This window comes from Sceloporus occidentalis, unplaced genomic scaffold, assembly GCF_023333645.1.
Source record: "Sceloporus occidentalis isolate IW3139 unplaced genomic scaffold, rSceOcc1.0.p SCAF_70, whole genome shotgun sequence".
Taxonomy (NCBI): domain Eukaryota; kingdom Metazoa; phylum Chordata; class Lepidosauria; order Squamata; family Phrynosomatidae; genus Sceloporus; species Sceloporus occidentalis.
This window is the reverse complement of record NW_028317050.1, coordinates 532,594-556,895: the sequence shown is the minus strand read 5'-3', so window position 1 is coordinate 556,895 and position 24,302 is coordinate 532,594. Positions and strand designations below refer to the sequence as shown.

The 24,302-nt window shown below is 39.0% G+C and overlaps 1 protein-coding gene across 1 annotated transcript in view; it reads left to right on the top strand.

Moving 5' to 3' along the window:
- LOC149286307 (glutamate receptor ionotropic, NMDA 2D-like) overlaps positions 1–24,302 on the top strand; it is a 119,332-nt gene that overhangs the window by 31,963 nt on the left and 63,067 nt on the right. Inside the window, exons 5-6 of the mRNA XM_089494222.1 lie at positions 8,708–8,876; positions 20,045–20,198. Of these exons, the coding sequence (XP_089350348.1) occupies positions 8,708–8,876; positions 20,045–20,198 (323 nt within the window). The remainder of the gene's footprint in view (positions 1–8,707; positions 8,877–20,044; positions 20,199–24,302) is intronic.

Genomic DNA, 24,302 nt, shown 5'->3' with positions numbered 1-24,302 from the left:
GCAGTTGCATGACTTTAAGCAGTTCCTTGATACTGACATATATTCTACGCGCTCCCAGGGCTTTCATTGTTCTCTGTCTTCTTCCTTAATTTTCAGTCGCGCTTTTGTTTTCCTTTCTGCTGGAGGGTCCTGTTTCGCTGTAGGATCATTAAGCACTAAGGACATTAAATATGCAATATTTAAAATTTATGGACGAGTCCTTCATGTACACGGACTTCACTGAGGAGAGCTGAGAAATGATTTAAGATGCAATATCAGCTGTATATTGGCGTACAAAGAAAAAGTGTATAGTTATGCCCGAGCTTTAGTGGCAAATTCATAGATGTAAACAAGGGAGATGTAATCTCTTTACTCGCTGCAATCTATCTGGCAAATTTTTATCTTTTCTATATAAAGCCGAATTGTCTCTTAAGCCGAAGACTGTTGTTATGCTTCTGTGCAGGTTCTGGATAAAATATCAAAACAGGAATAATATAATGTATTATATAATAGAATATATAATATAGGGGGTATTCACTTAAAGGGACACTACAATGAGCATATGCACTCTAATGAATATGGTAGATGAGTTGTGCAGAATCCCCCATATGTAGTTGTCCCTCACTGTGCAGGAGATATAGTGCTGGCTTCATGCCACTGATTGGCTGCTAGAAACAGCCAATCGGTGGCATGAAACTTTACAAAGTACTTTAATATGCATTATTTGTTGAGACTCCTGCATGGGACACTGGAGCGTCCATTTTAACATCCCCATACTCCCTTGTCAAGTCTTTATAGTCTTCTAAGCTCAAAAGGTGGCCTAGATAAAAAATGTTCCTCCCAAAAGCCCTGCGTGAGGTTAACATGTGATGTACGGAATACAGTTAGGCAATGACTTGCACTAGGATGGAACTATGTATGGCATAGTGTAAATAAATGCAGTGCTGGTCCTTGTTTTTATTCATTGGATTGAAGAGAAAGTAAGTCTGTCTGGAAATACATCGACAGATCTATGGCTGTTTCTGCTCCAGAAACCTGCCACTATTATTCATAAATGATCTGCTCTGTAATTGTTAGGGAGAGCCATCCATCCAGATTCAGGAACCTCTAGCCTACTGTCTTATTCTGTTAAGAACCTTCAAAATCCATACATCCTCAGCAGCGGTGTCCCTTAGGACCTACCTGCTAACCTCTCTTCTCCTCCTTGTCTTTCTGAGATGGAACGCATGGATACAGAAGCAGCTCTGGAGGCTCTCGGCAAAAATATTTATTGGAGCCCCTTCTTTAGCACAAGTATTAAAAAATATAATTATGCGTAAACTAAGCAACGTAATATTTAATAATTTATTTTTTTGAAGAGAAAAGTATTATTCACAAAAACTAGGTGGCACAACCCAGGTATATGATCCTGTTACGTTTAATGTGTCGTTTGTATTCAGTGAATGTAATATAGAAAAAGAAAAAGTGTGAACCCAGAAAATCATATCTAAATACCAGGCAATAAATATTATACTGCAATTGCTGAATTGTGAATCTTTAAAAAGAAGTGTCTACAATGAAACACTGAATGTGTTCTAGAATTCTTTTGGGTGCTGTAAATCTGAGTGCATCAAAATAGCACTGCGGAAAATAACCTTCCTTTTCACACCATTAAATATATGGGCTTTTGTGTGTTGCTATAGATGCTAACTGAAATCATAAAATTAACATGCCAAAAACAAACTATTTTGTATGCATTATGTTTAGGGCTAGGTCGAGGGAAATTGAGAATGTCTTCACATCTGGGGAAATTGTAATTCTTTGGAGATCACAGGAATATACCGTACCCGGATTGGTTATTCTGGAAAGGTTGATCTTGGTAGACTCAAGTCTACCAGCTACCGAGAGGGTAGTGGATGTCTTCCAGCAGAAGTGGTAGAGGTTAATACACTGATGGAATTTAAACATTCATGTGATAGACATATGGCTAAGGGCCGATTAAGAGTTGAGTCTCCCATTAGGAAAAATGGGGCCACTAGATGGGCCAAATGGTTACCTAATCTTTTGATCAATTTATAAAACCTTGCCACATTATTATGATCTAGAAGAAGGTAGCTTTGTGGCTACTCTGAGATCATGGGAGCCAAGGTTAGGTACCATTTTTTCCTGTTGGGCCACACCTGACCTAGAACGTCTTCATCTTTGCTGAAGCTTTATGGTGTTGGCCTTATTTTTTCATATTCATTGAGCAGTAAAGTCTGAATATTTTCCACCTAGCCAAGGTACATGTACCAAAGAGATAAGTGTGCCTTCTTCTACGTCTTTACCAGGGGACTTTGTGGCTTTAGCATACGTTTTCAGAATAATTGCTTTTGATTTAAGAACATAAAGGCCAAGCAGATCCTCTCTGGTTCTTTTTTTTTTTGGTATGCACCAGCCAGGGGGACAGGAACCCCCCGCTGAATCTAAGATTTGTGAAATGAACTAATTTCACATTCTCAGTTCTTCAGATAACAGCATCCAATTAATATTCTTTTTTTTTTATCTCTGAAGAACACTGAAAATAAAATTGCAACGAGAGATTGAATGCAAATTAAGGATGCAGTGGAGGGGTAAGAAAGAAAATAAAGATTGGTGTGGGGTTATTAACCTTCCTAGAAACTCTAGGACATTTTTGCATTAGTAAGATGACTGAGTCTATTATCCTGTGATCTCTATTTTTAGTGCAGTAGAGCTTTTTAAATTTAGTTAGCATCATTTAATAGCAGTATTAGATTATTACATAGTAACTACTTGAGTGTTCAGTGCATTAGCAGGGTCTCTAGAGATTGCATTAGCTACGAATTCGTATATAAAAATGGAGGACATATATAGACACATAGATAATACTTTTCTCTTAAAGGTACAGCCTTTCTTGTATCCAATACGCAGACTCGGACTGGCCATTGGCACCCCATACTCATCTGAGCATACAAAGCAACCTGTAGCCGCGCGTATCCAGCCATCGGCCGCACTTACGCCATCAGGTGGCCAGCAGCCTTAATATGCCAGGGCCGTCTTGTCATCACCATTCCCTCTCTACCAATGTCTCCATTTTTTGGACCAGTGTGTTTAAAATATGTCAGCACATTAACCTGCTAACACAGAAAAGTATTGGCAAAGACCAATGTTCCCTCAAATTTTTCTTAGGTGGTGTGCGCAGAAAATTTCTGTTGTGCAAAATGTTTCCCAGAGCCAAAATTTTGTGCGCACAATATGCTTCTACAGTCCATATAAAGCGAAGTTGGTGGAGCTGAAAAAAAAATCACATTGCAAGGGGGGGAGCTATATATTTCCAACCCTTTTGACTCCATGGTCTATTTTAAAGGTGACATTCTCACCGCAAAAGTTAATTATGAGTGAATCACGAGCGGGGGCTCCGGGCTGCATAAAGGATCAATATATATGTGTGTGTGTGTGTGTGTATATATATATATATTTTTTTTATTGGGAAAAACTGCATAGCTTCTGTCATTAGGCAACCATTGACAGGGGTACAGCATAACACCTATCACTATATACTGAGACACACATTGACTGGGGTACAGCATAACACCTATCACTATATACTGAGGCAGACATTGACGGTGTTGCAACATAACTGCTATCATTATATACTGAGACACGCACTGACGGTGGTACAGCATAACTGCTATCATTATATACTGAGGCAAACATTGACGATGGGGCAGCATAACACCTATCACTATATACTGAGACACGCACTGACGGTGGTACAGCAAAACACCTATCACTATATACTGAGGCACAGCACAACACCTATCACTATACATGGAGCCAGACATTGCCAATAATGTAGCATAACCCCTATCACTATATACTAAGCCAAACATTGATGTGGTTTAGGCCTACCGCTTCAGTGTCTGGCTTAGTATACAGGGGTGCACCGAAATGAAAATTCTGGACCGAAAATTCAGCATTCAAATGAACCCCCACTTTATTAAAAATAACACACCAAAATTGGACAAAAAAACCCCCCAACAACAATATTATATATATATATATATATATATATATATACATAATTGCTAACAGCAATCACACTCCTATCATGCCCAGGTAGCCAGTACATGCTGGAACCTGGGCATCATATTAATGTGATTACAGCCTCCCTATGCCATGCTACCCCCCCCCACTTACACATCCATGCTATCACACACTCATTCACAAACATTCAGCATAAACTACAGCATAACACCCATCACTCTCACACACTTACTAATCTCACTTAATGTTTTCCTACCTTTCCTCTGTTACTTTTCCTCCTACTCTTCGTTCTTCCTCTTGCCTCTTCTTCTTCTGTGTCCTGTCCTTCCGGTGCAGTGAAGATGGTGGGCGTGGCTTCAGTGCTGTGCGCCGGGATCTGACATCAAATCCCGACGCACAGCATCAGTTGCCGTGCGCATCACAAGGGAGCAGGATCGGAGGTCTGCATTAACAGACCTCCCGCTCCCTTGATTGATTTTAAGCCAGTTGGGGTGATATTTTTGATCTCCCCAACCGAGCTTGCTCCTCCAGCGGCACCCTGGACGGACTGCCCGCCCCCCCAGCTCCCCGTTAGGTACTGTGCGCACAATGTTAGGACGTGTGCGCTCCCTCAAAAAGTTATGTGCGTGCGGCTTAGAGGGAACACTGGCAAAGACCAATCCTGAACCTCGAGGACAGTAAAGAAATATTAAAAGAAAAAAAATAGATAAAAAATAATGATATGCTTCTATGTCCAGCTCAATCTGAATTCAGAAATATGCTGATTTCTTCCTTCTATTGTTTAGCCTATCTGCTCCTTTGCTGATAAATGCATGACCCATTCTAAAGTAAAGATTTCTCGTATCTCTACAAAGCATGCCCCTCTAGCTCTATAGCATTATCTTTTTATTTTTAGCTCAATATTTCTAGAAATACGCTTCCCTCCTGTGTCTGTCTATCATTATTTGTTGTGTAAAAATACAGTATCTCTGTATCTTTGTATCAAGATGGCATTCAACTACATTAACTTATATATATATATATATATATATATATATATATATATATATATCCATTATAACATTCATTATATATGTATATTTATATATTTACTACCACAGAATTGTTAGTCTTTATAAAAGAATTGTTACTTGATGGTATTTTTCAGTACAATTTTTTTAATTCAAAATATTACATTCTTGATGGTTTTGTTTTCAAAGTCAGTTTATTTGGGCGCAGGCAGCAGGAGATGTGTTTGCAGGCAGTAGGAGATTTGTTTGGTTGCAGGCAGCAGGAGATATGTTTGGCGAATGTGGTATAGTCACCCATGTGGTATAGTCACTGCCAGTCAGCTCAGCAATGTCTTGGTGAGGTGTTTGGGTGCAGGCAGCAGGAGATGTTTTTGGGGCACAGGCAGAAGGAGATGTGTTTTGGCGCAGGCAGCAGGAGATATGTTTGGGTGCAGGCAGCAGGAGATGTGTTTGGGCGCAGGCAGCAGGAGATGTTTTTGGGGCACAGGCAGCAGGAGATTTTTTTGGGGCACAGGCAGCAGGAGATGTGTTTGGGCGCAGGCAGCAGGAGATGTTTTTGGGGCGCAGGCAGCAGGAGATCTTTTTGGGGCGCAGGCAGCAGGAGATGTGTTTGGCGAAACACATCTCCAGCTGCCTGCACCCATGTGGTATAGTCACTGCCAGTCAACTCAGCAATGGCTTGGTGAGGTTTCTGGCTGGAGTCTAATGAAACCTGTGGAGTGCATGCTCAGTAGTGAGAAAAGAGTCTATAGATGAGGCATTGCACTCCATTGCTCTGGAACTGCAGCTTCCTCTAAAAGTAACTATTATTATTAACATTTTAAAGAATGTTTATTAAAGTACTCACAAAATTCTTTAATATGCATTTTTGTTGGTGAGGCTGTCAGCGAGGCTGCAGTATATTCTTTTTGCATCCATAAATGCCATTTTAGAATTTCTTTCACTTGTTGTGCACTCATCACCCTAATAACACCCCTTTTTACTTCTGTAACTTTCAGCCGACGATCGATTATCCCTTGTTATGCTTTAGCTTTAATTCTTCCTTCACTGAGACCCAATATTATAAACCTTGCCATTATGTAATATGCCCTTAGCTTTAGGTTGCACAACCATATATTAATCCTCATCACCAGGCTCATAATGCTTCTGGTCATCTACCTCTGTGTTACAACCCTTTCCTGTAACCACCCACAGTTTTATTAACATTCCCCATACTTGTCCTCTACTGATATCATCATCTTCTAAACCTTTTTTCAATGGGTTCTCTGTAAAAATCAACTTTATTCTTGTACACGTTAGCTCCGATAGACAAATCTCTGTTTAGTAAAATTAATCATTTGACGCTGAATCACCTTATCCATTCAGCTCTTAGCTCAATTAAAAATGGTTAAAAGTGTAGGCATCTATAATACCTTGGGTGACCGGTTCCAAGAATGGTAGTTTGCAAACTTACCGCCCCCCCCCCCCCAAAAAATATACTAAAGATAATATACTATCTATAATAGATAACCAGAAATATAACATTAAGTTGGTTCTGGGTACTAGACCTCTCTTAATAATAGTTCAAAAATAAACAGGATAAACAAAAATATTCTTCTAGTTACGAGGAGGGGATTTAATAGCACATCTTAGCATCAATTTATTCAAAGGTTTATTCTTTTTAGTACTGATTTGGTATATTGAAATACCTGTTTCCCAGGGTCTCCGGGTCACTCTTCACTTTTTCCGGGCAGAGGAGCTGTGTTTAACCACGCCCATACCACGCCCACTTCTCCTCCTACATAAGATCACCTCACTCATGGGCATCTCCACCTACACGGTCATCCAGCCCCGCCTACTTGGCCAGCTACCCTTACCCTCTCACAAAGAGGTGGGGTAGCTATCCTGGGGCAATCTTTAGTACATTCCTGGCAACTTCCCAGACAATGCTACCAGAAGCTCTCCATTCTAGTGGATTGGTGGAAACAGCTTTTTTAGTGGTGGGGAGTGGAAGGGAAGTAGAATTGATTGAACAAATATTGCTCCCCTGTAGGGTGATGTATAAACTGACCTGGAGACTCCAGGTCAAACCTGTCGAGTTGTCGAGTATCCTTTTGCACAATCAGCATGAAGAATTAATTGATTTTGTTGTAACTTTTATATGTTTAACACTTTGCCCCAGAATTGCTATTTTTTTCTTTTATGAACTCTTTTTCTTTTATTTCTGTTTCTCTCTCTCTGTGTGTAGGCTTAAACATTGAAAACATGAGGATGAGGCTCATGTTATGTTAGATATAGTCTGGGTGTGAATACTAGGCACATGTTGTGTTTCAAGGACAATTATGAAATGCAAATGTCACGGCCACGTATTAGATCATGCACTAGTGCCTCCCAGATTTGAATCATCTGTATCCTTCTAATATCCTCCTACCAAGTTATACACATGCACACACTCATACTTACATACTCGGGGGATTATAAAAATATACCCTCCCCACTGCGTTTAATAAAGAATTTGCCTATTTCTCTGTATTCCTATGTTCTTAAAAAAATAGATTTTTTCCCCTTTTATTTATATATATATATATATATATATATATATATTGTATTGTAATAGGATGTGTTCAGCCATGTGTGCATTTCCAAGAACTACTGTAGTGTGGTGAGCCAGCAGTATAAATCTAATTCACGAATCAATCCTTTGCCAAACCCCCGTCGTCCCTTACAGTCTTAAGCTCGTCTTGGTTTTGTCAAGCGCTTTGGATTTGTCCGCACTTCCTGCATGAATTTATAGTTAGCAGTAAAAATGACAACACGGTGAAGTTTCTAAGAAGGAGGTTAAAAAAAGCTGAAAAATTTGGTTCCATTGGTTGCTATGGTGATAAGATCACTTTTTACACCATTATATGGACTATATCAATTATGTAAAATATAAAGAAATTTTGAACATATGAAACCAAAATTAATGCTTAACCAGAGTAATCTGAAGAAGATACAGTGCCAGGTGGTATTTACAGTTCTTGTACGGAGAGATAATAAGGCAAGCAAAAAAGAAGTCAAGTCTTTTGTCTTATTCTATAGTCCTAGGACTAGTCAGGCTGTCATTGGTGCTGGAGTCCATATGGTAGCACATATTTATTTACCATTAAATAATGGAATGATTCAGTCAGTAGAAATATGGGACTGGGTGCTCTGGTGGTAAGACCACTTTTAAAGAGGTCACTTTTTATACATGACCCCTATCAAATACTTTTGTTGACGTTTGACTTACATCGGCCATCAGGAGTACCAGTTTATTCGATGAAATTAGTGGTGGGAGGGTGAAAGTGAGTGGAAAGAATTTTAACAATTATTTGGAATATTAAAGAAAGCAAACTCCTTAATCAAAATGATGTCATATTCACTAATATGTAATTATATTTTTTTATTATTATTATTATTATTATATACTCTCGTTAGTTTTTAAAATATAAATTGTTAAATATCTGGACCTTTTCTACCGAAGAAGGATTTAAGGTTTCTTTAACAGTTTCAGTGTTCTGGTGGTGAGATGCCCTATGATCTAAGATGTTCTTTTTTAGGCTTTGATAAAGATTTTTAATATATGACTTCCAGTATATGTTTTCTTTGTAATTTGTCATGTCACAGATGCAGGTTTGGTAGAACCTTTTAGCTCCTCATTAATATTCATGTATTTTTCTTTTCTCTTGTAGCCACTTGACAGACCCTATCATTTTCGTGAAACAGTGCTGTAAGGGTTTCTGCATTGATATTCTTAAGCGTCTTGCAAAAACTATTGGATTTACTTATGACCTCTACCTAGTGACCAACGGGAAGCATGGGAAGAAGATAGAAGGAGTATGGAATGGCATGATTGGGGAGGTAATATATTAGCTTCGCTATTTTTTAATAATATGTGTTTTTTTGATAAAGGGAGAGTTGAAGTGTCTGAGGAGCGTTGTCCTCTTAGCTTCCTCGCTTCACTACTCGTTAAGAGGAGCCAACACTGGCAAGCATCTCCATTAAGAAGAGCTGAACTGGCCCCGTATAAAACATAACTTAAATACACAAGGAGACTTTCAAGAAGTCTTGCTGATTAAACTATGAAGATACAGGGCCAGCAAAGCTCTTTGTGCAACAGAAGCTTCTTGGGGTTGGACGTTCAATGAGTTGTAACCACAACTCTCCTGTCTCTTTAGTGAATAGACCACTTTTTGTCTCTCTGCAAAAGTACAGAGCTAGATCGACTCCACTGCTTCGTGGTCCAGTAATCCCCTTAATCCAGCTATAATCCCCACAAAGGCAAGAGGCTGCACAAAAAATCATGACTGTTCCAATAAAACAGCATGGTTGGGTGTTGTAAGTAAGAAGTATTAGAAATATTGTTTGCATGTGAAATCATTTTGTCATCTGTAGTGTAAGTGGGGCTTTGCTTATAGCCCCTAAAATCATACCTTTGTTCCAGGTTATATTTTTACGTCCTGTTTTTTTTTTTCTTTTGTGAAAATATACTAAATATCGTGGAACGGATAAATGGTGATATAATAGATGATATGCTTTCTACCATAATAAATGCATTTCTTCTCTTATGATAATTAGTCTAATTTATTGAAGATGTTGTCACTCTTAATTTTATCAGCACTTAATATGTTAGCATGTAAAGAATAATTTTCACATGTCAGAGCTTATTAGCGCCCATATATCATTGTAGCACATTTATCCTTTCTATCCTTTCTATTCCACTGGGAAGTTACTGTGAAGTTTTTTTTTTTTAATTACTATCATTTTAGTAAGGGAAAGTAAAACTCTCCCTCTTCGTTTTTTTTAACCCTTTAAAAACCTTTTCACTGTAACTTAGTGACAGTTTCTTATAGCGTGATTAGTATGGCTTATGGTAGTTGTTTTATATAGTGCCATCAGATCCCGTAGTGCTGTACAAAGGGTAGACAGGCGATAACAAATAGTATATAACATAACAAGATGACATACGGGAACAACAGGTGAGGAGGACGTTTGATTATAAAAATGATGCGCCAAGCATTGGAAATGATTATGTTGCTTCTACAGGTGTCAAAAAATTGTGGTTTTTTTTGTTTGTTTTTTAAATTGGAACCTGATCACCCGACATGCCCCCAGTTACGTAGCAGCTGCCATCCCCAGACCCTTCAGCGTAGGACAAAATACGCTGCAGGGTATAGGCTAGTAGCTTCATCAAGACATGTAATGCGACCCATTGATGTGTAAAGTATTTTACTCGCACAATATGTTTTAAATTGTCTGCTGTTTATATGCACAATGTTATAAGGATGTAGAAATCATACCTATAAAACACCTGGAAGACATGCTGAAAATAAAGCTTTGTGGGGCGCTCCCTTAAACAGCAAAAAAACCCCCATTATAAGCCTGAAATTTTAGTTGAATAAATTTGAGGTTTCGCATGCAGACAGTGTGAACCAGATTAAAACTGCAAATGTACATATTGCCACTCACCGTATGAAAACGGCACAATTGCTAATTAGTTGTTCTAAAAATAGGAATTTTCCAGGTCGCGTTCTTATAGGTTTTTAATATTATAGCTTGTAGAATTCTGTAATATTCAAGATTTGCATTTGTATGCATTTTTTTCTGCTTTAAATTATTAGTAAATAAAAAGAAAAAAAGTGAAAGTATTGTGGGTAGCTTAATATTTATTTTGATATACACATTGATCATCACGCCTTATCCTTTAAAAGATAAAACACATACAATTCAATAGACTTTTTTCAAGTTTCTTTATTTAACTTGTATTAGAAAGATTTGACTTTACTTGTTTCAGGCTTCACATAGGAGATGAGATTGTGGGGCTTGTGCTGCAGGAGTATCCCCTAAAACAGGGGTTCTCAAACTGCGGCCCTCCAGCTGCTGCAGGACTACATCTCCCATACTCCTCAGCCAGCCCCTTAGCTGAAGGAGCATTATGGGAGATGTAGTCCTGCAGCAGCTGGAGGGCCGCAGTTTGAGAACCCCTGCCCTAAAAGATCAGAACTACATTTACACGGCATTCAGCTTCACAAAGCCTAAGAAAAACGAATCGAATGCTTACTGCTTACCTAATTTTCGTGCCACAGTGGGCAACTGGTCTAGAAACTGAATAGAGATGTTAGGGCTGAGATCATGTATAGTTTAGTAATTTTCTAAGCTTGTTACCTTCAGATTGTAACACATATCGCTGGCATTTCATATCCTCTAACCAGTGGTGTATCAAAAAATGCCAGAGCCCTCTGGGAGACATGCAGTTGGAGCCCCCTAATCTCCTCCTACTCAAACAGATACACACTAACATACATAACATGCATTAACATACTTACACACATACTAACATACACAACATGTAGTAGCCTACATACACAAACTTACATCTTTACTTAGATACACACATACTAACATACTTACACACACACACTAATATACTGACACACACGTTAACATACTTGCACACACAAACTAACATACACAACATACAGTAACATACACACGTACACATAGCAAAATACCGTATTTACTCGATTATACGACCTGATTATAAGACGACCCCCCAAATCTGAATATTAATTTAGGAAAAAAGAAAAAGCCTGAATATAAGACGACCCTATAGGAAATGTTAATTCATATAAACTATTTTTTTAATAAAAGCTATGATTGAGAAAAATATTTTGGCTTTATTTCCTTCTATTTTCCAACCTGCCCCCCCCAGTTATGCACATCTGCCCCAGAAATGCCTTATACCACCTATATGCCACTGTGCCCCATGATATGCTTTTTGACTCCCTATGTGCCACTCTGCCTACAGAAATGCCTTATACCCCTATATGCCACTCTGGCATTTAGAGGGTTAAAAGGCATATTATGGGGTAGAGTGGCATATAGGAAGGTTTAAGGCATTGTAGGAGGCAGAGTGGCGTATAGAGGGTTAAAAAGGCATTTCTGGAGGCAGAGCGGCATTAAGGGGGTTAAAAGGGCATTTAACAGAGCACCCCCCCAAACTTACCGGAGCTTCTGAGTCCCCTGTCATGTAGCCATGGCGATTCACGTAGACAACTTAGGCTGCAGCCGGAAGGAGGTGCGGCTAGCAGCGGGGGTTGTCTGCGTCCATCGAGCAGACCTTCCCCGACTGTCAGAGAGAATTCTCCGCGGGGAACTCTGATCTCTGACAGCCGGGGAAACCCCGCTGCTAGCCGCACCTCCTCCGGGCTGCAGCGGAAGTTGTGTACGCGAATCGCGTAGACATCTACACGCTACCCCGGCTACACACCGGGGACTCAGAAGCACCGGTAAGGGGGCAGGGGGACGACAGGAGGATCCAGGTCCCCTGCAGCTGCGGGGGATCTGGATCTTAGTCTTCTCATAGTCGGACCTATTTGAGGTCTGATTATAAGACGACACCGATTATAAGACGAGGGGTATTTTTCAGAGCATTTGCTCTGAAAAAAACCTCGTCTTATAATCGAGCAAATACGGTACTTAAACAGACAAACATACTAACACATATGTACACAAACATACATAAGCAGTATCATTATTACACATACTAACATCTTTACTTAGATACACACATACTAAAAAAATTTTCTCTTTTTTTTGTCTATCATGTTTTAACTGGTCTAATTAAATTTAGAATTTTTAACCCTTATTTGTGGAGCTGGATCTTCTATCTACACATACTAACATACTTACACACATACTAACATACTTACACACACACACTAACATACACAACATGCAGTAACATTATCTAGATACACACATACTAACATACTTGGAGGAGCTGGCATTGGGCTCTGAGGGCCTCCTTTATGCATCGAAGTGCATCTAACTCGTAGCAAAATAAAATAAATAAAAAACAGAACAGTAAAGTCCCAAGCTTTTATTTGATTTTTTTGTGGTATTTTGTACCATCTACGTTACAGCATAAGAGAACATTTAAGGTGGTCCATAAAACAAATACTTAATTTTCTGAGGAGGAAAGAAAATCACAGTTTTATCTGTATCTCTGTCAACACTGATGGTTTCTGCACAACAACAAAAAAAAATAACCCAGGGAAATGTTCTTACAGATGAAGCCAACATACATGGTAAAAATAGGAACAAACACGAAATCAAAGCTTCTCTGCTTTCATGGCAACCAAAGTTCTCAAATGATGGCGTTAAAGTTCAACGTGATGTGATTCGTAGTGACAGCGCAGAGCCAAACGTATAAAGTTGTCTCTGTTCGTGAAAACTCCGCAGCCCTGGAGTCAAAAACAGAGTCAATTGGATGGACTGGAAAGGTCACCAGAATAGCAAAACCACAGATAAAAAAGAAGATCATACAGAACACATCACTAATGTCATGTGTTTCTTTCCGCAATGGAATATTCCATTTATTCATATAACAAATAAGTCTTAAGTTGCACTGATTGAATGGAAAGAAAGGGAAGGAATAAGTATTGTTACTCATAAAAGCACGTCTTGTAAACGTCCCATGGGGAGTCAGGTGAAGGTGACTCTCCGTGTTCTAGACTCCTAAAATAGAGTATCTGTGATAGCCAACACAGCCCTACATTTAACACTTGGAATGCTCTTCTATGTAACAAAGTAATATGTAATTAAATACATTATTTTCAATTTTAATGAAATTTATTAACTATTATTACTAAATTATTACATTACTAATGATGTTGATATACTTTTTTCTTTTCTTTCAAATTATTTTATAGTTGTGATGTAAGGACCACCACCCACTCAAGAACAATAAATAACATTCCTTGCATATTCTTCGCAATATACAATATACATGAATATACATATAATATACAATATGCACTCCTGCCTAATTCAGTTTACTTGCAGTGGTCAAAAAAATTAGTATGAAAAATGCATATTTTTTTTAGCAGTAATTGGTAGCCTAGTTTATTATTTTGTTCATTATAATCGTTAATGGTAATAATGGTGGATTGTAAACAAACATTTGGTGTGTAGTATTAACTTGAGGATTGGAGTGACCATAATGATCTAGAAAGGCTATTTGTATACCTGAGAACATATTTGTCAGTAGTGAATTCTCGGTTACGATCAATATGACGATTCTTACTAAATAACTAATCATAAGGTTGAATTATATTTCCAGAAACCTTGTTCCAAAGCTATGTTTTTCTTGCTGTCCTTTGTGTAGCCCAGGATTTGATGGGGTTTTTATGATTGCAGTGGATTTACTCTTTCATGGTTTTCCAAAGTAATAAAAGCGAACGTAAAAATAGGTCAGAGAAGGTTAGAAAAGAACACATTTCATGAGAAATATTTTTACTAAATATATTCTTTACTTTGCCGATCTCAGCCCATGGGTAAGGCTGGCCAATTGGCTCAATAATGTAACGGCCCAAAACTTGTGCATAGTTTGTTCTGTTGATGCCATCCAGTGTACAATGAGCATTAATGGATTGTATGTAAATTGCACAAAAGCAATGCTAGGCACAATGCTGGCTATTTGTGAAAATATAGAAAACAATGTCAGATCAGAGTAGATCGCAGGGTAATTTACTTCCTGCCCCAGGTTAGAAAAATAAAAATACTTCCATCAAATTAGATAATGCGATATTCATTAACTTAAGTCAGTCGCGTAAATACAAAAAACAATTAGCTTATTAAAAGGATCAAATGAAGCTATTCAGCATTTATCATTACTCCATGGAATACAGAGCTCTGGATATATCAGTGCTATTCCTGACTAATCTTGCATCCTGTTTAATATTGTAACCCGTATGTAATATCTCTTAAGCTTCATATTTCTGATGTAAACTATGTAGAGGTAAAGTACTCACAACAACTCATTTGGAAAAAAAAATCACAACAGCATCTAGTTATTCTTAGTGTTCCAAGAACAATAACTAAAAGAAGTAAAACACAACAGGACATGTGGACTTCTTTATAAGTAAATTTAAAAATGTTAAACTTACATTTAAGACTTAACTTTAGAAGAAGTTGCAGCTCCACAGCTAATGTAGAACACTTCGGTCCATTGTGTGACATTTTGCTACTTGAAGCAGCCAATCAGTGGCAGGAATTCAGTCCCATTGGTTCTCCCATTGGTCTTGTGAGAAACCACATTCCTCGCTGAGCCAGTGCTAGAGCTGACTGGTGGTAGGTAAGTATACTGTGGCAGGAAGGAGTTCCCGTTTGCAGTGGGGGTTGTCTGCGTCCCTCGCGCATACACCCTCCGGTTGTCAGAGAGAATTCCTTGGAACGCCGCGGGGAACTCTTCTCTCTGACAGCTAGGGAAGGTCTGCGCGATGGACACAGACAACCCCCGCTGCTAACGGCACCTCCTTCCGGCTGCAACGGAAATTTCCTACGCAAATCGCAGAGACGTCTACCCGCTGCCCTGACCACACACCAGGGAGTCAAAAGCACCAGCAGTGGAAGTTACCAGATAGGAGGATCCAGGTCCCCTGCAGCACTGCGGGGCATCTGGATCTTAGTCTCATATTCAGACCTCTATTTGAGGTCTGATTATAAGACGACCCCGATTATGAGATAAGGGGTATTTTCAGAAAAAAAACCTCATCTTATAATTGAGCAAATATGATAGTTTTCCAGAGAACATTTCAAAATTGTTCTTAATGAACAGAGGGAACAGAGGATTACTCTAAGTGATCAAGGCTGACATCAATCATTTTTGGACCCAGTATGTACTCTTACGTTATATTTCCTTTACACCACAAAATGTTGTCTCTAAGTATAAAGTATAAAAATACCTGATGGTACAAAACAGGAGGTTGTGATACAACGTTTAACATGCCATATGTAACATTTTGCTTCATTTAGGTTTAGTTTCTGAAAATATGGATCTCCGATTTTTGTACCTCTTTTGGCGTCTAAATGCACATAGTAGGTTGACATCAGTTCTTTATGTATTATATTCCACTTTGTGCTGTTATAAATGTAATACAGATCAAAGTTATGTCTGCCTGCATCTGAAATATATAACCAGGAGAGTAAATATGAATTCTATGTGCATGAAATGATTAGAGCTAATGTAAGTTATGAATGTATTTTCGGATTATTAGAACAGCTCCAAACCTGATAATTTAAAAATGCACTGCTGTTTACAAAGTAATATGGGGATAATGACTTCTGGTATAAGATATGCAAATGGATTTATCAATTTACTCTTACACTATTAAAGCAAATGTACTGTATTCATAAATATTATAAACCACCCATAGAGCATAATGGATTTGTGGAGCTGATATTTGGTACGTTGAAGGTATTTCAGTGGTTTGATTTCACATATCCCGCTTTTCATCGGATTATTCCGTTTAATTGAATTGCTTCTAAATGTGTTTATTAAATTTATATTAAATCTAATATAAGTATATATATATATATATATATATATATATATATATATATATATATGTAGAGTAATAGAAACAATAATTACTTAAGTACCTATAAGTATTCAAACATTCCTTTTTCCTTACAATGAAATCTAGCGTTAAGTGTAGTTCTCTACTGGCTTTTATAATAATTTAGCTTGAATGGATTGCACCTGGACACATACCTCCCAACTGGCCAACAGAGGGGCAATGGTTAGAAGTACGGCTGAGCAAAGGCCTTTAATACGTCTTCTTCTCTATCTCCTGTTTATAGGTCTGCTAATCTGCCTCCCAGAGACAACAGGGTCAGTAAAAGGATTAACAATACAATAGGGGTCCCAACCTCCACTATCTATTACTGGCCGAAATCAGTTCCAAGGTTTGGCCAGGGTAAATGTCTGTAGTGGTGGAACTGGGGGGGAAGGGGGGACAACATAGTAGTGCGGGGGGTCTGATATTAAAGTAAAACAATGGCGGTCACTCCCTGGTTGCATATCCTGGCTGTCTGCCGCGGATAATCCCCTCATCAAGTGATGGGATGATATACTGCTGGGGGTAGCCACAGAAGTCTTTACAAAGTCAGGGCCCATTGTCAATAGGGAGGAGGCTGGCAGTGATGGAGGGTTCCGTCACAGTAGGCAAATATGCTTCATCGAAGCCTAGAAATAGTTAATGGAATGTGACAAATGTGTCATGGATTTCAAAAGACCGTACATTTAAAACTCAGCTGTTGTGCACCAGCATTATTACATTAAGAGCTATTATTTAATTTCCGATAGTGCCATGCGCAGCTGTGCGCTAATTCTCCAGAACAATGCTCAGTAGCTGTGCATTACAGCAGAACAGTTGCTATAGCTGCTGTCGAGCTTACTTATCATAGATCTGTTACCTGCCATCTCTAAACATAGTAGTATAGTCTATTTTTTTGTCCATGTTACTGTCAGAATCAGAACAACATCCATAGCTTTAGCATGTCATAGCTCCCGACATTCCTGCATTTAGTGTGATAGCTCAAATTTTCAGGTGTTGTCCCATGTAGCTACCCCACGGGCAGTGGGGATTATGGGCTGGTTGGAGAGATCCTCTGATCTCCAATAACTGGTCCCAATAACTATAAAAATAATAGTCTACACTGTTGCGAAAGGTTCCAATAAAGTAGGAGGGCAGTCCTGCTCCAGCCCTGCCTCCAGCCCCGCCCCTGTTCCTCATCTCTGACTAACCTCTCCCCACTTCCAGCCACACCCCCAACAAAGGTGTCTCGATTTGGGCACCTGAAACGTTGGGACGTATGTTATATCTAGAAATGTCCACCGTGGCTACCAATATTAACATTTAATATAAAATATTATCAATTATCTGCCAACCTGACCAATTTAAGAAAATTCTTAACCCTTTATGTACTTGACTTATTATTATGTTTAATGTAAAGGAGGTATTTGTCAATACATTTAATCAATAATCTCTATAGTCTATCAATTATATTTTTGTAAATAATAATAAAAAAATATTTTAACCCCTTAATGACAAAGCCCGTACATGTACGGGCTCAAAATCCATTGTTTTCAATGGGTTTAGGGACCGCCCATTGTCCTTAAGGGGTTAAATATGTTGCCATATGACTCCCTCCAAAAGTACCTAATACAATACAGGACCATCAAGCCTATAGCATCCATATCATTGGGTAACCTCTGTGGAATAAACAATCGTCTTCCCTAATTAGTTGTGGATGGACATTATTTAATTAGCTTGGAAATGTAATGGTTCATTTACCTGCCTGAAATAGACTCATAAATTCTGAGCTTATAAATCACAACTTGAACCACTGTTCAAATGGAGGAAAAAAGTGACAGGATTTACATATAATCTGCGACTCTAATGATCACTTTTAATAGGATGTTTTCATGTGTGGCATAGGCTCGTAAACATGAGAAGCATGTCGGTTCCTTCTGACTACTGATGGCATTTGCATCAAAATTACAGGAATCACGGTGAGGAAGTTCAATTACATCATTAAACCTGAAGGGAAGAGGAAGTAAAACGCTATAACGCATTGATGACGTAATCAAAGATGAAGCCCCGCCTACTTTGCGGGATTAAACAATTTTATAGTTAAGAGTGGAATTAGAAACAACATTCTGTAAAATCATAACTTATTCTAATTTTAGAGGGAATTGTTATGTGACAAAAACAGGCATTTACGTTTATTTGTTGTTTTTATGGATTAGAATCTTCAGGAAAAGGGAAAAATAAATATTTTTTTTCGCGGCTACCCAGTCTTTCTCCAAAAGTCCATCATTCAAAATTCTTTCCTGGAAGCCCCAATGTTTAAGCTATAATTGGCAGAATTATAGAGATATTAAAAACATTGAAAGTCGTTCATTTCACAGTCTGTACAGTAAATATGCTGGTCAAATTGTGTTTAAAGACCAAAAAATTATGTGTATTATGACTCCACCACGTGCACCACATACCGTGTGTGTACCATGAGACGAGACATCTCAAAGTGTCAGTAAACCTTTAAAAAATATTTGCCTGCTTATCCAGTGCCCCCAGCTTTTTTTTTTTTTATATAAATTACAAGCGGTTTTCTCTGGGTGATTGGCACTCGGGCCAAGACTAGCCATCTGGCACACGGGCAAATGCTGTCATAGTGGCTGAATAAGCCGGGCCACACACTACTAAAGCATAAAGCAGCATGTGGCCGCGCATATCCAGCCATAGGCCACACTTCACTTTACCCCAAACTATCATTTTGTAGATCAGTAGGCTATATAAACCTGGTGCTACATATTTGTATTAAAAACCCATGTCTATGCCCAGCCGCGTGGCGTGTGCCTCCTCATACCCGTCAATTGGCTGCTGGCCTTAAAGTGACAGGCCCACCTTGTCATCACTTGTCTGCTACCATTACCTGCTTGCACACCGTGATCTGGTCACCAACATCCACTCACTGCCTCTGTAAGGATCGGGATCTTAACTAGATGATGTATGAAGATCTCACTGACGGGATCTGCTCTCAGCTGTCAGTAGGACATCTATAGAAAACTAGGTAAAGTTAAGAAAACACACCTCGGTTTCTGAGCAAATGAAAAATAATTTTGGCTTCTTTTAGAAATTCTCTTCTCTATAATGTCTTATAAATCTTAACTTTTAAGTTAAAAGATTTGAATTATTGAAATTAACACAATTTACATTAACTGGTCAAAGAAGCAACAATATAATTGGATACAATTGTAATTTCATACCTTAAAACGTTAATCGTTTATTTTTTAATGTCTTCATTTTCTCTGAATTATCATTACTCCTCTATAGTGAAGTTTCCATCCATGTTTGGTTGAAGGTGGTCCTGCAGCCTTGGTAAATGGTGGGGTATGTTGAAAGGAGACTTCTGGACAAAAGATCAATGCTAACTACACTATATGTTCTAGTGTTCTTTTACTATTACAAAATCCTGCTGTTTCTCCTATTATACATATTTTATATAGATTCACAAAGAAACAGAAATGTGATCACCAAAAACAACATTTTAAGCTTAAAAATAAAAAAACATAAAAAATATGCATGATGGTAAAAATTAACTTTAAAGAAGCAACGGAACATGATTTAAATGATTAGTTTCTTTTTAACGTCGTCATGTTCTCTTCTCTGTTCTGTTAGGTGTATTACCAGCGGGCAGATATGGCCATCGGTTCACTGACTATAAATGAGGAGCGATCAGAGATCATTGACTTCTCAGTACCCTTTGTGGAAACAGGAATCAGTGTGATGGTGTCCAGGAGCAACGGCACGGTTTCTCCATCTGCGTTCCTAGGTAAAAAACGAATAAACTATATCTTGTGTGTATTTATATATCTATAAGATTGTGTATTTTCCTGCGTTGTAACAGTCCGTGTTTGCTTCATGGCAAATTATTTGGTTGCTTTTATTTAAGGGACAGTATAATGTTCTTGACAGCCATGGCAAAAATAATACATGTTTGAAAAAGAAATACACAGAGAAGCTGCAGCTCTCTTGCATCTCTGGGGTCCAATCATTGTTTGGAAAGTGCTCCCTTTGAAGTCAATGAGTGTGCTTTCCACGAACGTGCACGTGGGGGCTGTCATTAGACTCCCCAGCGATGTTTGTTGATTCAGTGCTGTAGCTGACTGGCAGTAAGTATATCAAATGGCAGGAGATGTGTTCAGCTGGACCGGGAAAGGGGCAAATGTATATGGAAGGATTCTGCAGACCCCCCCCATGCATCTGTTAGGGGCGTACCATGAAAATGTAAAGAAAATTAACGTGCATATGATGACCTTAGAGTCCCTTTAATATATAAAGAAACTACATATGCTTTCCATCTCATTAAATGCAAATGATATTTCTAGTTTAATCATGCCATACTCATGAACATTCTGATTACAGTCGAAATCACTAAGGCAAGGTACCCTTCCCTTTGGCATACATATATACTGCTTATTTCAATATATAAACATGATTATCTAGGCTTATTTACAGAACTGTTTGGGACGAGTGAGTGCTTTAACGTTTTCTATTCGGTTGCTCGTTGTTGTTGATTGGTTCACTCGGCCTTTTAAAGGGTTATGGTCATGGGCGTAGGAACCCCTAAAAATCTGGGGGGGACAGCATTTTCCCCCATCAGATCCCCACTTTCTCACACTATCTACCCCCTCTCACACTTTCTTACTATCTACACCCCTCCCACCCTCCCTTCTCACTAGCTACCCTCTCCCTACCACCCCCTTCACACTAGCTACCCTCTCCCTACCCCCCCTTCTCACTAGCTACCCTCTCCCTACCCCCCCTTCTCACTAGCTACCCTCTCCCTACCCCCCCTTCTCACTGTCTACCCCAGGGGTGTCCAAGGTTTTTCTGCAGTGGCCCACTTCATCAGAATTGTATACGTGTGCGGGCCACACTCATTTTTCACTGTGAGAAAATATGGCCTTTAATAAAATATGCAGATTAAAATAAAGTAAATAACACAAAACCTTTACTTTTCCTCTCACTGATTTCTGGGCCTAGAAAGTTTTGTGACTACAAATTCAGGACTCAGGATAATTAAAAATGAAATAGTTCTATTTATTCTAGGGATACACCGAAATGAAAATTCTGGACCAAAACATTCACGGTTCACTTAGCCAAAACCGAAAATGACCCCCCACCTTTAAAAATAATAATAAAAACTCACATTTTTAATAAAAGTAGGTAACACACCACAATTGGACAAAAAAAATTAGCAATATGACTTGGCATGATAGGAGTGTGATTGCTAACAGCAATCACACTCCTATCATACCCAGGCAGCCAGTACATTCTGGTACAGGGTGGCTGTAAGTGATGTGCAGACCCCATACTGCTGGCAGCATCAATACACAAGGGGGGCAGCTAGCTATGTTTCAGCATGTACTGGCTGACTTGGCATGATAGGAGTGTGATTGCTAACAGCAATCACAGTCCCATCATGCCTAGGTTCCAGCACTTACACATCCAACCAGTAAATGCTGTAACCTAGGCATGATGGGACTGTGATTGCTGTTAGCAATTACACTCCTATCATGCCAAGTCAGCCAGTACATGCTGGTACAGGGTGGCTGTAAGTGATGTGCAGACCCCATACTGCTGGCAGCATCAATACACAAGGGGGGCAGCTAGCTAGGTTTCAGCATGTACTGGCTGACTTGGCATGATAGGAGTGTGATTGCTAACATCAATCACAGTCCAATCATGCCTAGGTTCCAGCACTTACACATCCATTCTATCACACACACACTCATTCATTCACAGATTAATTCCCTCAATCAGGCATACTTATTCAAACACCCTCCCCACCCCCTTACCTGCACTGCAGCTCCTCGATGCCGCTCACAGACTTCAGCAGGGGGCGCGGCCTCCCTCTGCGTTCTCTGGAACTGCACAGAGGATGTGATGTAATGTCACGTGAACTCTGCTGGATTCCGGTTCCTCTGCGCAGTACAGAAGACCCTCCCACAGGTAAGTAGCAGGGCTCGAGGTGCGGACCGCGTAAGATCGGTTGCCCTGGCCCTGGGGGGGATTTCTTAATTATCGGTCCCCCCGCATGAGTTACTGGGGGGATCTATCCCCCCCGTCCCCCCTGGTTCCTACGCCCATGGTTATGGTGAATGAGAACTAATAGACAGGCAATGGAGTATATAATGCTGGACCTGCCACAGGCTGCCACAGACAACTTTAGTTAAGCTCGAGGTTTCTCTTACAGTTAATCAACAGAGCATCTCATGTTAACTTTTGAATGTATTATTTAATAAATGTCATCCCACCAGCAATGAAACTAATTAATTAACTAATGATGTATTAATTAATAAATCAAGCTCACCTTGCCCTGACATATTGTAATAGAAAGGGGAACCTACACAGTGTTCAGTATCATTAATTGCATTCATCAAAACCACCTATAGTTTTTTTTTCCCATTTATTATCTAGCAGTATTTTGTCCTTCTCTAACTCTACATAGGCGGCCAGAACCAATTGCCTTAAATTAAACAGAAGAAGTAAAGTACTTAATGGAGGGGAATATCCATTCATAACATGAAACACAAAGTTAATGGAAAGCCTAATGCCTCAGACAGCCCGGGCCAACTCAGATTTTTACCCTGCTGAGCAGGAGATACATTTGATGGACCACAGAACAATTGTATAGAAAAGATTCCTACAGGGCCAGATTGGTGATCACGAGGCGGCCCTGGAGCTTTAAGGCCAGTGGCCGCCTGATGATGTAGGGATGGCGGATTGATGGCTATGCGCAGCGGCAATTATCTACTATTTCCTGTAAACATCATCAGACTGCTTTATTTCAGCCTTCTGATGTACAAAATGATAGTGTGGGGAAAATTAGAGACTTAACATACAAATCGGGAAGGGGGAAGATATATGCAGCCTGGTCAATTATATTCTAAACACTAGAGTGACATCAGGTGATCATGCTGACCAGCCCATTCTAATGGTAAAAAAATTATACCAGAATCACCTTTAATACATAACCAACATTGTGTAGGTGTAAATATTTACTACAATACCAAAATGAACTGCCGAAATGAGCAACAACATCTTCCACAACAAACATATGTGTTTTGTGCTTATTTTTGGGTTGTCAAGCTTGACACTTGGGGGTCAGATTCATGTAAATTAAATTAGCCCTGAAGTATGACATCCCACGCCCCCCAAAAATAAAAAATAGGGTCCTACTACTAAGGTCCTACTAATGCAACAGCATGTAATATAAGGTCGTGTCGCCAATCTGAAAGTTGTACAGCATCAGTCTATAAGGTGAATTCTTTTCTCATTGGTTGGTTCGCATTAAATTAAAATTATTACAACTTTTAGAATTCCTTGACGAAAAGTTCTTTGTAACTTATGTGTAAACCACAGTCGATAACACAGATGAAAATAGCCAGTCAATTGAGCAGCGCTTGATGTACAGTGGAAATCAGTCTATAGGGTTCTATAAGCAATCAACTGTAGAGATTAATGCAAATGAAGATAAAAGCTAACGAGTGTATCAAATGTACAACACTTCACAGATGTGGCATAAATATTTTATTTGTGCTGCCACTTTTCCGAGAGCAACATTTGATGCTAACTGTATCTAAATGATGTGTTTTGCATAAGAAAAGTATTGCAAACAAATGATTATACCCCAAAATTATGCAAAATCTGGCATATGGATTCCTAAACCTTTAATTTTATTGTGCAGCTACTCAAAGATGACATCCTCTTCTCATTATTAATTGGTACATAACAAAACTAGTTGCATGCTATAAATGTTTATTATGCTGAGTATCTAAGGTATGTAGAATCTTCTTCATAATGAATAGCTATGTGAACTTTCCCCAAACTATACTCTTTCTGGAGTCTGTTGACTTCAATTGGATTTGTA